The 18,346-nt window shown below is 38.1% G+C and overlaps 1 protein-coding gene across 1 annotated transcript in view; it reads left to right on the plus strand.

The window, feature by feature from the left end:
- Window positions 1-18,346, plus strand: part of NEK10 (NIMA related kinase 10) — a 321,275-nt gene that overhangs the window by 164,404 nt on the left and 138,525 nt on the right. Inside the window, exon 27 of the mRNA XM_012536668.3 lies at window positions 12,778-12,991. Within this exon, the coding sequence (XP_012392122.2) occupies window positions 12,778-12,991 (214 nt within the window). The remainder of the gene's footprint in view (window positions 1-12,777; window positions 12,992-18,346) is intronic.

An 18,346-nucleotide genomic window follows, 5' to 3' on the forward strand; every position in this document is an offset into this window, starting at 1 on the left:
GGCATTCAGATTCTTAACGACTGCACCATTGGGGAAGTCCCACCTCTTTGTTTCTTAAAACATGAAATGAAGACAGTTGAACATTGTATCCCTTTACTTCTTTCATCTGGTTTCTCAGAGTAGAGTGGGGACGAAGTGGGTAGCATGAGTGGAATATCCCAGATTTTTTTTCTAAAACGTGATTTTATGCTTATTTGATTAGAGAATCATTAAAGCATTCAGTTGCTCTTAAGAATTTCTCTGAAATATCCAAGCAGGGAGGCATTTCACAGCAATGAGGATAAACTGGAACTTCTGGTAGGAGATATTCCTAAGATTCCAAAAGTGTATACCGAAATATTTTAGGTTATAGACAGGTAAATTCTTAGATGTTAGGCTTAGTTCATTTGTTCATTTGTTCATTCATTCATTTGCTGAGTACCCATCAGGACCCAGATTCCATTTTACATGCAGAGGAGATCATGGTGAAGGAGACACAGGTCCCTCCTCTCAACAAGTTTGCAGTTTCCAGTGGTGAAACAGACCATTATGATACAATGGTTACAGTAGTTTTACGTATTGAAATATAGACAGTGCAATGAGAACATGTAAAAGGGGGACAGTGAGTCTGTCTAAGGGTGTCCAAGAAGTCTTCCTAATGGAGACTTGGAAAAGAGTGGTAAGCACATAAGGGATGTGGTTTGGGAAAGAGTAGATACAATCAGCAAAAACCAAATTCAAGCAGAGTGAATAAAATAACCAAGAAATGGGGGCATAGGTGAGCCATGGGCTGTTTGGGAAAGAACAAGTAGGAGCATTTGGTGTGTTGCTGTGGGGGGAAGAGGGGGTGAGGCTGTGGAGGGAGGTAAGGGCTAGTTTAGGAGGAGCTTGTATCACATGCAGGGAGTTTTAATTTTGTCCTTTTGGGCCATGAGGGGATATTGAGGAATTCTGAGCAGAGGAGTGATGTCATCAGTTTTGGAATATTTTTCTGGTAGCAGTTTACAATATGGATCAGAGGTGGACAAGAGATGTGCGTGTCATTTAGGAGACTGTTTCAGTGGTCCAAGCAAGTGATGATGAAATAGGCCAATAGCCATGGGATTAGAGGGGAATGATACGGATTTGAGAAATATTTAGGAGGTAGAAGCCACAGGCTTTGGTGTTGGTTGAATGAGGGAGGAGGTGGAAGAGAAAGAAAATTGTGGATTTTCTTTTTAATTTATTGGGCACTTTACAGGGATGGCTTCATTTAATCACCATACCAGCTTGATGTAGTAGATACTATGATTATCCCATTTTACAGATTATAGTCCCAGGCTATCTGGGATTTAGAAGCTAAACCTTACCCAAGATCAGAGTTAATAAAGGGCGAGCCAGGATTTAACCCCCAACAATCAGACCCAGAGCCTGCAGGCCTAATTATGATGCTAAACTGCATCTCCCAGGTGGTTCCTTTTCTGATGATGGCAAACATAGGAAGGGGAGTAGCTTTCGGAGAGGAGGAGATAACTAAATGCCAGAACAGAGGCCATTCTGAATTCCATTTACCATAATATATAACTGTATAATTTGTAAAACTAGCTTACATTGCTTTATTATTTAAAAAAATAAAAAGCTCAGCTGATAATTCAACTGACAGTACCTTGAATCAATTTAAATATCTGCAGACTAAGAATTTAGAACTTAGAATTCAGACTAAGACTTTAGAATATCTGCAGTAATGAAAGGGGTTTTTGTAGTCATAATCAACACTTGGTCAACTGAGCATTTTTATCTGCTTTAATCCCTTTTGCTAATTAAGTGAACGTGAGGAACCAGATTTAATTAAAAGTGAAGTTGAACACTTAGCTTCTTTTGTGATTATAAGTGAAAGTAAGAAACTTGAATACAGTATTCAAGGTCATGAAATTCTTAATAATTTTATCTTTGAATTTGTGTTTTAGAAGTGAAGTCTGATGGGACAAGGAGCATGTGTGTTGGGGGCTTGGACCCTAGTGTACATGTGGTCCCTCCAGCTCCCTGGCTTAAGTTCTCAGCCACCTGATTCCAGCCCTCTGGGCCTCTGCCTGGCCTCCAGCTCCACCTTCCTGTCCCTGTCCCATTGCTGCTGCCCTCTACCTGGTATGGTGATTGGGTGTGTCAGCAAAGGAGGACTGTGTTCCACCTTTATGCCTCACCCCCCATAGGATATGGAGGCAGGCAAGGAGATGGTCAGGGTGGAGTAGGTGCCCTGTTGCATCTGGGGTAGGACAAAGAAGAGGCCATCCCTGACCAGGCTGGTGGCACCCTGGCTTGTTTGGAGGGTGATTCAGTGGGGGCCTCTTGCTGGCCTCTAATCCAGGTACCAATTGCATCCTGCTGTCATGGAGGTTGCAATATCTTGGGGGGTTTCTTATCTACCATCAACTGGGATGCTGGACTATGGGAAGGGGAGATTGACTTCCTCACTCCCTGCTGGGGCCTCACAATTATGTGGGACACGCCCCAAATTATGTAGTTGGCCCTGTCTCCTCAATCTCTTGCCTTATTTTGTATATAATAAATGCATAGACTGAACTTTGTTAAGTAAGAATTCAGCAAATATGTCTGTCATAACCATAGTGCAAGCCCCCTTTGTTAGAACTTGAAAAAAAATAGCATAAAGATAAAGCATGAAATGATAATGACTTAAAATTTGATTAAGATGTGCATATTATACTCATGGTTATTAAAGTCAAGAAAGGAGAGAGAGATCAAAGTTGCAGATTAGGAGGATGCTGGGCTCACCTCCCCTCATCCAAACAACAGCTCTTGTTGAAATCAACCTGGGGACAAGCAGAACAGCTCTTCTGCAACCAAGGCTGTAAAGAAAGATCCACACGGAGTCCGGTAGGAAGGGAGAATGATGTGGTCGGGACCTTCACCCTTAGCAGGGACACAGGAGAGGAGGGGACATCACAGGCTCAGGGATCCTCCCTGGGGAGTGAGGGATTCCAGCCACACATTGGACAGCCCAGCCCTGGGATACAACACTGGGAAGACAAGCCCCTTAGCTGGTTTGAAACCCAATGGGGCTTACCAAAGGGCTGTAAGAAACTGGGCCTCTGCTGTTGAAGAGCACACAGACTTGCTTGCTCCCAGTCAAAGTGTGGAGGCAGCACATTGAAAACTGCCAGGGGCTCTGACCAGCTAGCCAGGGCTACTGCATTACACCCCCCGCCCACCCCTCACCTGGCTCCTGCTGTAGCCCCTCTTGCTCCAACACTGCTCTCCACTAAGGCAGAGTGTGCCACTAACTACAAGAGTGTGCACACTTGGAGGGAACAGAGCTGGCTTGGATCCCAGCCCTGCCTCTGACCAGGGCATAGGCAGCCATTGCCAGCACATGTGTCCCTGTGCACTCTTGGGAGGGAGCAAACTCAGCTCAGTAGTGTGATACCAACCCCTCCAGCCACAACCCAGCCTCTAGCCAAGCAAGCACATCAGGGATAAAGTGAAATCAGAAAAGAAGTACAGCCTTAAGCCCTCAGGCCCTGAATCTATACCCCAAACCAAGGCTGAGACTGCCATCACACCTGGAAGAAACCCAAATTCTTCAGGGCTCCTGCTCCAGCCCCTGTGGTTCTGACCGCACCCTTGACAGGGTGGTGATGGCCACTGACTGAGCAGAGGAGAAGCCCTAGCTTGCACCTGGCTCTGGACAAGAATCCCTAGCTTGCACCTTCTCTGCACAAGAAGCCTGTGTGCAAGCACAGGTCACTATCCACACCTCCCCTCCCAGGAAACTGTGCAGCCTGCCACTGCCAGGGTCCTGTGATCCAGGGACAACTTCCCCAGGAGAACGCATGGTGTGCCTCAGGCTGTTGCAACATCATGCTGGCCTCTGCTGCCACAGGTTCGCCCTCCATTTCGTACCCATCCCTACCCCCTGGCCTGAGTGAGCCAGAGCCCCATAATCAGCTGCTACTTTAAACCCGTTCTGTGTGGTGGGAACAGACACGCTCAGGCAACTTATATGCAGAGGCAGGGTCAAATCCAAAGCCGAAACCCAAGAGCTGTGTGAACAAAGAAGAGAAAGGGAAATTTCTCCCAGCAGCCTCAGGAGCAGTGGAATAAATCTCCACAGCCAACTTGATATACTCTGCATCACTGGAATACGTGAATAGACAAGAAATAATCCCAAATTTGAGGTGGTGGACTTTAAGAGCAATTGTAGACTTGGGGTTTGCTTTCTGTATATAATTTCTTTCTGGTTTTATGTTTATCTTAGTTTAGTATTTAGAGTTTATTATCATAGGTAGATTTGTTTATTGACTTAGTGGCTCTCTTCCTTTATGTTTTCTTTTTTTTAAATTTATATATATATAGATATTTTTTCCTTTTTCTCTTTTTGTGAGTGTGTATGTGTATGCTTCTTTGTGTGATTTTGTCTGTATAGCTTTGCTTTTACCATTTGTCCTAGGGTTCTGTCAGTTCGTTTTTTTTTTCTTTTTTAGTATAGTTTTTCATGCTTGTTATCATTGGTGGATTTGTTTTTTGCTTTGGTTGCTCTCCTCTTTCTTTCTTTTCTTTTTTTATTACTTTTTATTTTTTTCATTATTAATATTTTTTTAATTTTTTATTTTAATAACTGTATTTTATTTATTTTTCTTTCTTTCTTTCTTTTTTCTCCCATTTCTTTGAGCCGTGTGGCTGACAGGATCTTATTGCTCTGGCCGGGTGTCAGGCCTGTGCCTCTGAGGTGGGAGAGCTGAGTTCAGGACATTGGTCCACCCGAGGCTTCCCAGCTCCACATAATATCAAACAGTGAAAGCTCTCCCAAAGATCTCCATGTAAATGCTAAGACCCAGCTTCACTCAAGAATCCACAAGCTACAGTGCTGGACACCCTATGCCAAACAACTAGCAAGAAGGGAACACATCCCCACCCATTAGCAGAGAGGCTGCCTAAAATCATAATAAAGTCACAGGAACCCCAAAACACACCACTGGACGTGGTCCTGCCCACCAGAAAGACAAGATCCAGCCTCATGCACCAGAATACAGGCACCAGTCCCCTTAAACAGGAAGCCTATACAACCCACTGAACCAAACTTAGCCACTGGGGGCAGACACCAAAAACAACAGGAACTACAAACGTACAGCCTGTGAAAAGGAGATCCCAAACACAGTAAGAAAAGCAAAATGAGAAGACAGAGAAACACACAGCAGATGAAGGAGCAAGGTAAAAACCCACCAGACCAAACAAATGAAGAGGAAATAGGCAGTCTACTTGAAAAAGAATTCAGGGTAATGATGGTAAAGATGATCTAAAATCTTGGAAGTACAATGGAGAAAATACAGGAAACATTTAACAATGACCTAGAAGAACTAAAGAGCAAACAAACAATGATGAAGAACACAATAAATAAATTAAATTTTTTTAGAAGGAATGAGTAGCAGAATAACTGAGGCAGAAGAACGAATAAGTGACGTGCAAGATAAAATAGTGGAAATAAGTACTGCAGAGCAGAATAAAGAAAAAAGAATGAAAAGATTTGAGGATAGTCTTAGAGACCTCTGGGACAACATTAAATGTACCAACATTCAAATTATAGGGGTCCCAGAAGAAGAAGAGAAAAAGAAAGGGACTGAGAAAATATTTGAAGAGATTATAGTTGAACACTTCCCTAATATGGGAAAGGAAATGTCAAGTCCAAGAAGTGCAGGGAATCCCATACAGGGTAAATCCAAGGAGAAACATGCCAAGACACTTATTAATCAAACTATCAAGAATTAAATACAAAGAATAAATATTAAAAGCAACAAGTGAAAAACAACAAATAACATACAAGGGGATCCCCATAAGGTTAACAGCTGATCTTTCAGCAGAAACTCTGCAAGCCAGAAGGGACTGGCAAGACATATTTAAAGTGAAGAAAGGGAAAAACCTACAACAAAGATTACTCTACCCAGCAAGCATCTCATGCAGATTTAATGGAGAAATTAACACCTTTACAAACAAACAAAAGCTGACAGAATTCAGCACCACGAAACCAGCTTTACAACTTTAGCTTTACAAATGCTAAGGGAACTTCTCTAGGCGGGAAACACAAGAGAAGGAAGAGGCCTACAATAACAAACACAAAGCAATTAAGAAAATGGTAATAGGGACATACATATCGAAAACTACATAAATGTAAATGTATTAAATGCTCCAACCAAAAGACATAGACTGGCTGAATGCATACAAAAAGAAGACCTGTATACATGCTGTCTACAAGAGACCCACTTCAGACTTAGGGACACATACAGACTGAAAGTGAGGGGATGGAAAAAGATATTCCATGCAAATGGAAATCAAAAGAAAGCTGGAGGGCTTCCCTGGTGGCGCAGTGGTTGGGAATCCGCCTGCCGATGCAGGGGACACGGGTTCGTGCCCTGGTCCGGGAGGATCCCACATGCCGTGGAGCAGCTGGGTCTGTGACCCATGGCTGCTGAGCCTGTGCGTCCGGAGCCTGTGCTCCGCAACGGGAGAGGCCACAACAATGACAGGCCCACGTACCACAAAAAAATAAATAAATAAATAAATCACTATATTCTAATAGTGAATTAGTTCAAAAAAAAAAAAAAAGAAAGCTGGAGTGGCAATTCTCATATCAGACAAAATAGATTTTAAAATAAAGACTATTAGAAGAGACAAAGAAGGATACTACATAGGGATCAATCCAAGAGAACATATAGCAATTATAAATATATGTGCCCCCACATCGGAGCACCTCAATACATAAGGCAAATGCTAACAATCATAAAACGGGAAACCGACAGAAACACAATCATAGTAGGGGACTTTAACACCCCATTTTCACCAATGGACAGATCATCCAAAATGAAAATAAATAAGAAAACACAAGCTTTAAATGATACATTACACAAGATGCCCTTAATTGATGTTTATAGGACATTCCATCCAAAAATAACACAATACACTTTCTTCTCAAGTGCTCAAGGAATGTTCTCCAGGATAGATCATATCTTGGGTCACAGATCAAGCCTTTGTAAATTTAAGAAAATTGAAATTGTGTCAAGTATCTATTCCAACCACAACGCTATGAGACTAGATACAAATTACAGGAAAAAAATCTATAAAATACAAACAGATGGAGGCTAAACCATACACTACTAAATAACCAATAAATTACTGAAGAAATCAAAGAGGAAATTGAGAGATACCTAGAAACAAATGACAATGAAAACCTGATGACCCAAAACCTATCGTATGCAGCAAAAGCAGTTCTAAGAGGGAAGTTTATAGCAATATGATCCTACTCCAGAAACAAGAAAACTCTCAAGTAAACAACCAAACCTTACACCTAAAGCAACAAGAAGAACAGAAAAACCCTAAAGTTAGCAGAAGGAAAGAAATAGACATCAGATCAGAAATAAATGAAAAATAAATGAAGGAAATGATAGCAAAGATCAATAAAACTAAAAGCTGGTTCTTTGAGAAGATAAACAAAATTGATAAACCATTAGCCAGTCTCATCAAGAAAAAACCAGAGAAAACTCAAATCAATAGAATTAGAAATGAAAAAGGAGAAGTAACAACTGACACTGCACAAATACAAAAGATGATAAGAGATTACTACAAGCAACTCTATGCCAATAAAATGGACAACCTGGAAGAAATGGACAAATTCTTAGAAGTGCACAACCTGCCAAGACTGAATCAGGAAGAAATAGAAAATATGAACAGACCAATCACAAGCACTGAAATTGAAACTGTGATTAAAAATCTTACAACAAACAAAAGCCCGGGACCAGATGGCTTCACAGGCGAATTCTATCAAACATTTAGAGAAGAGCTAATACCTATCCTTCTCAAACTCTTCCAAAATATAGCAGAGGGAGGAACACTCCCAAACTCATTCTACGAGGCCACCATCATCCTGATACCAAAACCAGACAAAGATGTCACAAAGAAAGAAAACTACAGGCCAGTATCACTGATGAACGTAGATGCAGAAATCCTCAACAAAATACTAGAAAACAGTATCCAACTGCACATTAACAGGAGCATACACCATGATCAAGTGGAGTTTATCCCAGGAATGCAAGGATTCTTCAATATATGCAAATCAATCAATGTGGTAAGCCATATTAATAAATTGAAGGATAAAAACCATATTATCATCTCAATAGATGCAGTAAAGCTCTTGACAAAATTCAACACCCATTTATGATAAAAACCCTCCAGAGAGCAGGCATAGAGGGAACTTACCTCAACATAATAAAGGCCATATATGACAAACCCACAGACAACATCTTTCTCAATGGTGAATAACTGAAACCATTTCCTCTAAGATCAGGAAGAAGACAAGGTTGTCCACTCTCACCACTATTATTCAACATAATTTTGGACGTTTTAGCCACAGCAATCAGAGAAGAAAAAGAAATAAAAGGAATCCAAATCAAAAAGAAGTAAAGCTGTCACTGTTTGCAGATGACATGATACTATATATAGAGAATCCTAAAGATGCTACCAGAAAACTACTAGAGCTAATCAATGAATTTGGTAAAGTAGCAGGATACAAAATTAATGCACAGAAATCTTTTGCATTTCTATTCACTAATGATGAAAAATCTGAAAGAGAAGTTAAGGAAGCACTCCCATTTACCACTGCAACAAAAATAATAAAATACCTAGGGATAAACCTACCTTCAGAGACAAAAGTCCTGTATGCAGAAAACTATAAGACACTGATGGAAGATGTTAAAGATGATACAAATAGATGGAGAGATATACCATGTTCTTGGATTGGAAGAATCAATATTGTGAAAATGACTATACTACCCAAAGCAATCTATGGATTCAATGCAGTCCCTATCAAATTACCAACGGCATTTTTCACAGAACTAGAACAAAAAATTTCACAATTTCTATGGAAATACAAAAGACCCCGAATAGCCAAAGCAGTCTTGAGAAAGAAAGATGGAGCTGGAGGAATCAGGCTCCCGGACTTCAGACTATACTATAAAGCTACAGTAATCAAGACATTATGGTACTGACAAAAAAAACAGAAATATAGATCAATGGAACAGGATAGAAAGCCCAGAGATAAACCCCCACAATATGTTCACCTTATCTTTGATAAAGGAGGCAAGAGTATACAATGGAGAAAAGACAGCCTCTTCAATAAGTGGTGCTGGGAAAACTGGACAGCTACATGTAAAAGAATGAAATTAGAACACTTCCTAACACCATACAGAAAAATAAACTCAAAATGGATTAAAAACCTTAATGTCAGGCCAGACACTTTAAAACTCGTAGAGGAAAGCATAGGCAGACCAGTCTATGACGTAAATCACAGCAAGATCTTCTTTGACCCACCTCCTAGAGAAATGGAAATAAAAACAAAAATAAACAAATGGGACCTAATGAAACTTAAAAGCTTTTGCACAGCAAAGGAAACAATAAACAAGACAAAACGACAACCCTCAGAATGGGAGAAAATATTTGCAAATGAAGCAACTGACAGGGTTTAATCTCCAAAATATACAAGCAGCTCATGCAGTTCAATATCAAAAAACAAACAACCCAATCCAAACATGGGCAGAAGTCCTAAATAGACATTTCTCCAAAGAAGATATACAGATTGCCAACAAACACATGAAATAATGCTCAACATCACTAATCATTAGAGAAATGCAAATCAAAACTACAATGATGTGTCACCTCACACCAGTCTGAATGGCCATAATCAAAAAATCTACAAATAATAAATGCTGGAGAGGGTGTGGAGAAAAGGGAACCCTCTTGCACTGTTGGTGGGAATGTAAATTGATACAGCCAGTATGGAGAACAGTATGGAGGTTCCTTAAAAAACTGAAAATAGAACTACCATATGACCCAGCAATCCCGCTACTGGGCACATACCCTGAAAAAACCATAGTTCAAAAAGTGTCGTGTGCCACAATGTTCATTGCAGCTCTATTTACAATAGCCAGGACATGGAAGCAACCTAAGTGTCCATCAACAGATGAATGGATAAAGAAGATGTGGTACATATATACAATGGAATATTACTCAGCCATAAAAAGAAACGAAATTGAGTTATTTTTAATGAAGTGGATGGACCTAGAGTATGTCCTACAGAGTGGAGTAAGTTAGAAAGAGAAGAACAAATACCATATACTAACACATATGTATGGAATCTAAAAGAAAAATGGTTTTGAAGAACCTAGGCACAGGACAGGAATAAAGACACAGATGTAAAGAATGGACTTGAGGACACAGGGAAGGGGAAGTGTAAGCTGGGATGAAGTGAGAGAGTGACATGGACATAGATACCCTACCAAATGTAAAATAGATAGCTACTGGGAAGCAGCCATATGGCACAGGGATTTCAGCTCTGTTCTTTGTGACCACCTAGAGGGGTGGGTTATGGAGGGTGGTGGGAAGGAGATGCAAGAGGGAGGAGATATGGGGATATAAGTATATATATATATGTAAAGCTGATTCACTTTGTTATAAAGCAGAAACTAACACACCATTGTAAGGCAATTATACTCCAATAAAGAAAAAAAGAATAAAAAGAAAAAAAATAAAATAAAGGCAGCAAGAGAAAAACAGTCAGTTACAGGGAAATTCCATAAGGCTTTCAGCTGATTTTTCTGCAGAAACATTGCAGGCCACAGGGAGTGGTATGATATATTTAACGTACTGAAAAGAAAAAGCAAAACAAAAACCCTAGCCCTACCACCTAGGATACCAGCAGGGTTATCATTAGATTGTCTCTAAAATCAGGTACAAGGATGCCCACTCTCACCATTTCTACCATTTCTAGGTAACATAGTACTGGAATTCCTAGGCACAGCAGTCAGACAAGAAAAAGAAATAAAAGGCATCCAAATTGGAAGGGAAAAAGTAAAATTGTCACTATTTGCAGATGACATGATACTATATATATAAAACCCTAGGTTCTCCACCAAAAAACCATTAGAACTACTAAGTGATTCAGTAAATCAGGATACAACATTATTATATGGAAATCTGTTGATTTTTAAACAACATATAATAATGAATTCTCAGAAAGAGAATGTAAGAAAATAATGCCATTTATGGTTGCTTCACAAAGAATAAAATACATAGGAATTATCTCAGCCATATAAAAGAACGAAATTTTTCCATTTGCAACTACATGGATGGACTTAGAGGGTATCATGCTAATTGAACTAAGTCAGACAGAGAAAGAAAAATACTGTATCTTATCACATATATTAATCTAAAAAGTAAAACAAACGAATGAATATAACAAAATAGGACAGACTCATAGATACAGTGAACAAACCAGTGGGTAGAGGGGTTGGGGGAGAGGCAAGATAAGGGAAGGGGATTAAGAGGTACACTACTAGATATGAAATAGATATAAGGATATATTGTACAGCACAGGGACTATAGCCAATATTTTATAATAACTTTAAATGGAATACAATCTATAAAAATATTCAATCACTATGTTGTATACCTGAAACTACTCTAACATTGTAAATCATCTACAATTTAGAATAAAAGAAAAATAAAATAAATAAATAAATGCAAAGAAAACTCAAGGACAAATAATTAGAAAAATAACAAGTTAGAGTGTTATTTTCACTTCTGTTATTAATAGTAATTGTGAGTAATAATTCTTGAGTCTTGCCTGGAGACATTAGTATAGTTGAAAGTTGTATTAACTTTGGGTTGCTAAATCAAATACAAGATGTGAAAATTAGATATTTTAGTCAAAGTCCAAATAAGTTAAATTTTATTGAGAAGTACACATAACTTCATTGAAATTAGAGCTTTTGAATTAAAAAGATAGACAAATATTGTAGTGAGGACCAGAATGTTTTAAATTATGCTAACCAGTGATCTTGATAATTGGTTACACAAGCATCTAGAATAGCCTTCTCTTAGTGTTTAGCTGTGACAGAAACAATGCTCCCTTTAGCAGGCTGATTGATATTTCCTACTGCCAAAATTCGAGAATTTTTTTTTTTTTTTGCGGTACGCAGGCCTCACTGTTGTGGCCTCTCCCGTAGCGGAGCACAGGCTCAGCGGCCATGGCTCACGGGCCTAGCCGCTCCGCGGCATGTGAGATCTTCCCGGACCGGGGCACGAACCCATGTCCCCTGCATCGGCAGGTGGACTCTCAACCACTGCGCCACCAGGGAAGCCCCGAGAAAATTTTTAGCATGTGATTTGTCAAATTATCTACTGTTAAAAATTATGAAGCACACCTTAAACCTCTAAGTAACTGGGTTGAATTTTATTTTTATGACATCATGCTTTATAAGACTCTCACTAATCAAAGTTGTTGACATTGCCCCTATACAGCTGGAAAAGGCCAAAATGTTGTTATCTGCCCACCCCCCAAGAATCCTGCCTTCCTTTTGGTGCATCAGGTGTGATCATCAGGGCCTATATTATTGGGATCATTCTTTGTTTAACTGGCCAATGAGTTGGAGTGGTTTTAGAAAATAACCACTTACACAAGAAGATGCAGACCCCACCTGCCCATCCTGAGACTGGGAGCAGCTTCCTGTGCAGCCTGTAACCCTTGCCCACCAGCCTAGCTGCAAAGAGAACAGTGCTGCTCCCTCTCCTCCCCAAACTTTCCAAATGCCTTTTGAGAGGTCTTCGATGCAAAGCTATGCTTGATGTCCACCTTGCCCGGGTTCTCTTGGGTGCAAACATCATGGGGGACACACAGCAGAATTTAAACTTGGCCCTTCACACCCCGTGGCCTGGTCCCGATTTTGACTAGAGGGCTGTAATTAGGTTATCTTCCCTTAGATGCCTCACTCCTGATGCAGAAACCCGCCCAGATATTGTAGAAGTCAGCTCCATGATATCAGATGTCATGATGAAGTATGTAGATAATTTATCCGCATCCCAGCTGACCTTGGAGAAGAAGCTGGAACGGGAACGGAGACACACACAGAGGTATTTTATGGAAGCCAACCGGAACACAGTCATGTGTCAGCACGAGCCGGTTCTTCTCTCTCAAGTAAGTGGAAATCTTTCAGTCTCTTCAGGATGCATTCTGATGGACTCTCTGAGGCTGTTCTTGCTTGTGTTGAGGAAAATTCATCTTAAGTTAGAAAAATATTAATTGCTACATGTGATATTTACTACTATAGAGATACATATTTGCACCCATTTTGATCTTATAGAAAATTAAGTCAATATAATTGACGTTCCAAAGAACTAACCCATAATTTGTTGTAAATTACAAAACCAGAGGTATCAAAAAGATATCTTAGAAATTCTTTAAGTTTGTAATATGATCTTTGTATAAGTAGCAGTGACCGCTTATATTCAATTTATTCAGCAATCTTGGAAATATAGATGAAAATATTGTGTCAGTTTAAAGAAGGAAATAATATTTACCTTAAAATTTTTTTCTTATTAGTCTGTGTAATTGATTTCATTACTGTTTTTGGTGGTAATAATTTTGCCATGGTACAAATCAGAATATGTACTTTTATTTTTCATGACATTAACCTTTAAATTATTTTGATATTTAAGTTTATTTCTGAGTATACTTGAAAAAGGGATGCCAAAGCCACAGACTTCCGCAAGTGCATGTGATGGTGCCTGTGACGCCCTTGTTTTATTTTCTCTCTGCCTTTGTTGTATCATGACCCATGACTTATCCTTTACTCACGCTCTGGTTTCCCTGAAAGCAGGGATTTAGTAAGGGGCGCTTCAACACATAAATGTTCTTTTTTAACCCTCCTGAGGATGGGCCCAGCACAATAGGGTTACAAAGCCCATCCTTGATCAGGATACCTGGTCACTAAATTCCTTGCCAGGATCTGCCTCAGCTGGGAAAATTATATAAGAATTAGTCTCCCCCGCACACTGCGATGAAGAGTGGCCCCTGCTCGCTGCAACTAGAGAAAACCCTCACACAGAAACGAAGACCCAACACGGCCAAAAATAAATAAATTAATTAATTAATTTTAAAAAAAAGAATTAGTCTCCAAGAAGAGCCAGTTTTGATTTCTGGAATAACAGCATTTCCAGCAACCTTTTCTTTTTTTTAGAAGGAAAGCAATACTATTTGGTTGTTTATCTTGCCATGCTTGGAATCCGGAAGTTAAAGATTCAATCAATATAATTTTGGTGGGTTTTTTAAATTTTTATTTCATTTTTTATGTTTTTATTACAGTCATACCTTTTATTTCACTTTTCATGTTTTTTTAATTGAGGTATAGTTGATTTACAATATTATATTACTTTCAGGTATATAACATAGTGGTTCATAATTTTTCCATTTATACTCCATTCAAAGTTTTTATAAAATAGTAACTATATTCCTAGTGCTGTACATAGCATCCTTGTATCTTATTTATTTTATACCTAGTAGTTTGTGTCTCCTAATTCCCTACCCTTATCTTGCCCCTCCTCCTTCCGTCTCCCCACTGGAAACCACTAGTTTGTTCTCTATATATGTGAGTCTATTTGTTTTATTATATTCATTTGTTTGTTTTATTTTTTTGAGATTCCACATACAACTGATATCATACAGTATTTGTTTTTCTCTGTCTGACTTATTTCACTAAGCATAATACCCTCCAGGTCCATCCATTTGGTTGCAAACAGCAAAATTTCATTCTTTTTTTATGGCTGAGTGGTATTCTACTGCATATATATGTACCACATCTTCTTTATAGTATTCTGCTTATGTTTTCTTTTAGGAGTTTTATTGATTCCAGTCTTACATTTAGGTCTTTAATCCATTTTGAAGTTATTTTCCTATATGCTGTGAGAAAATGTTTTAATTTCATTATTTTACATGTAGCTGTCCAGTATTCCTAGCACCACTTATTGAAGAGACTGTCTTTTCCCCATTGTATATTCTTGCCTTCTTTGTCATAGATTAATAGACCAGAAGTGCATGGGTTTATTCCAGGCTGTCTATTCTAACCCATTGATCTATGTATCCGTTTTTGTGCCAGTACCATACTGTATTGATGACTGTAGCTTTGTAATATAGTCTGAAGGGAGCATGATACCTCCAGCTCTGAGGCTTTTCTCAAGATTGCTTTGGCTATTTAAGATCTTTTGTGTTTCCATACACACTTTAGAATTTTTTTTCTACTTCTATGAAAAATAGCACTGATATTTTGATAGGGATTGCATTGAATCTGTACATTGCCTTAGGTAGTATGATCATTTTTACAATGTTAATTCTTCCAATCCATGGACACAGTATCACTTGTCATCTTTTTTGTCCTCTTCAGTTTTTTTCTTCAGTGTCTTAGTGTTTTCCAATGCTTTAATGTCTTAAAGTTGTCCAGTTTTCCAACTCCAATTAAGGAGTTTTAACCTCCTTAATTAGGTTTTTTTTTTGATGGATGGTAAATGGGATTGTTTTCCTAACTTCTCTTTCTGATAGTTTGTTCTTAATGTGTAGAAATGTAACAGATTTCTGTATATTAATTTTGTATCCTGAAACATTACTGAATTCATTGATGAGTTATAGTAGTTTTTGGTGCTGCCTTTAAGATTTTCTATGTTTAGTACCACGTCATCTGCAAATAGTGACAATTTTACTTCTTTCTTTTCAATTTGGATTCCATTTGCTTCTTTTTCTTGTCTGATTGCTACGGCTAGGACTTCCAATATTATGTTGAAAAAAAGTGGCAAGAATGGGCATCCTTGTCTTGTTCCTGATCTTAGAGGAAATGCTTTTAGCTCTTCACTTTTTAGTAGGCTGTTAGCTGTGGGTTTATCATATATGGGCTTTATTATGATGAGGTATGTTCCTTCTATACCCAGTTTGTGGAGAGTTTTTAATTGTAAGTGGATGTTGAATTTTGTCAAAACCTTTTTCTGCATCTATTAAGATGATCATATGATTTTTATTCTTCAATTTCTTTTTTTTTAAGTAGAGTTGATTTACAGTGTTGTGATAGTTTCTGGTGTACAGCAGGGTGATTCAGTTTTTGTATATATATGTTATTCTTTATCAGATTCTATTCCATTATAGGTTATTACAAGATATTGAATATAGTTCCCTGTTCCATAGAGTAGGTCCTGGTTGTTTTTCTACCTTATATATAATAGTGTGTATTTGTTAATCCCAAACTCCTAACTTATCACTCCTCCTTTCCCCTTTGGTAACCATAAGTTTGTTTTCTGTGTCTGTGAGTCAGTTTCTGTTTTGTAAATAAGTTCATTTGTGTCTTTTTTTTAGATTCCACATATAAGTGATATCATGTGATATTTGTCTTTCTCTGACTTCACTTAGTATGATAATCTATAGGCTCATTCACGTTGCTGCAAATTACATTATTTTATTCTTTTTTATGTCTGGGTAATATTTCATGGTATACATATATACCATATCTTCTTTATCCATTCATCTAGTGATGGACATTTAGGTTGCTTCCATGTCTTGGCTATTGTAAATAGTGCTGCTATGAACATTGGGGTGCATGTATCTTTTCAAATTAGAGTTTTCTTTGGATATATGCCCAGGAGTGGGATTGCTGGATCATATGGCAACTCTATTTTTAGTATTTTGAGGAACATCCATACTATTCTCTATAGTAGCTGCACAAATTTACATTCCTACCAACAGTGTAGGAGAATTCCCTTTTCTCCACACCTTCTCCAGCACTTATTATTTATAGACTTTTTGATGATGACCATTCAGACTGGTGTGAAGTGATATCTCATTGTAGTTTTGATTTGCATTTCTCTAATAATTAGCAATATTGAACATCTTCTCATGTGCCTTTTGTCCATCTCTATGCCGTTTTTGGAGAAATGTCAATTTAGGTCTTCTGTCCTTTTTTGATTGTTTTTTTTGTTTTTTGGATATTGAGTTGTGTGAGCTGTTTGTATACTTTGGAGATTATTCCCTTGTCAGTCGCATCACTTGCAAATATTTTCCCAGTCTGTAGGTTGTCTTATTGTTTTGTTTCCTTTGATTAGGTCTCATTTGTTTATTTTTGCTTTTATTTCTTTTGCCTTAGGAGACAGATCCAAAAAAATATTGCTACAATTTATGTCAAAGAGTATTCTGCCTATGTTCTCTTCTGGGAGTTTTATGGTGTCATGTCTTATAATTAATCCTTTAAGCCATTTTGAGTTTATTTTTGTGTATGGTTTGAGGATGTGTTCTAAGTTCATTTATTTGCATGCAGCTATTCAGCTTTCCCACCACCACTTCATGAAGAGACTGTCTTTTCTCCATTGTATTTTCTTGCCTCCTTTGTCAAAGATTAATTGACCATAGGTGTGTGGGTTTATTTCTGAGCTCTCTCTTCTATTGCAGTGATCTATATGTCTCTTTTTGTGCCAATACCATGCAGTTTTGATTGCTGTAGCTTTGTAGCATTGTCTGAAGTCTGTGAGGTTATGCCTCTAGCTCTCTTCCTTTTTCCTCAGGATTACTTTGGCAATTCTGGGTCTTTTTGTGGTTCCACATAAATTTTAGGGTTATTTGTTCATTGAAAGATGTTATGGGTAATTTGATAGGGATTGTATTAAACCTGTAGATTGCTTTGGATAGTATGGCCATTTTAATAATATTAATTCTTTCATTCCAGGATCATGGGATATCTTTCTATTTCTTCTAATCATCTTCAATTTCCTTTAAAAATATTTTATAATTTTTGGGATATAAGTCTTTCACCTCCTTGGTCAGGTTTATGCCTAAGTACTATTTTGTTTGTTTGGTGCAATTTTAAAGGGGATTTTTTTTTAACTTTCTTCTTCTGATATTTCATTGTTAGTGAAAAGAAATGCAACCAATTTCTGTATGTTAATCTTGTATCCTGCTACCTTGCTGAACTCATTGATCAGTTCTAGTAATTTTTGTGTGGAGTCTTTAGGGTTTTCTATATGTGTATATGCATCATATCATCTGCATATAATGACAATTTCACCTCTTCCCTTCCAATTTGGGTACCTTTAATTTCCTTGTCTTGTCTGACTGCTGTGGCTCAGAAATTTGAAACTATATTGAATAGAAATCATGAGAGTGGGTATCCTTGTCTCGTTCCTTGAATCTAGTGAGAAGGCTTTCAACTTTTCACCACTGAGTATTATGTTGGCTGTATTTTTGTCATAAAGAGCTTTTATTATTCTGAATTATCCTCTATACCCACTTTGGTGCGAGTATTTTTTATGAAAGGATGTTGAATTTTATCAGATGCTTTTTCTGCATCTATTGAAATGATCATGTGGTTTTTGTCTTTTCTTCTGTTGATAATGGTGTATCACATTGATTGATTTACATATGTGGAACCATCCTTGTGACCCTGGGATGAATCCAGCTTGATCATGGTATATGAAAAAGGATTTTTATATGTTGTTGGATTTGGTTTACTAATATTTTGTTGAG

The sequence above is a fragment of the Orcinus orca genome, chromosome 10, assembly GCF_937001465.1.
Source record: "Orcinus orca chromosome 10, mOrcOrc1.1, whole genome shotgun sequence".
Classification (NCBI taxonomy): Eukaryota; Metazoa; Chordata; class Mammalia; order Artiodactyla; family Delphinidae; genus Orcinus; species Orcinus orca.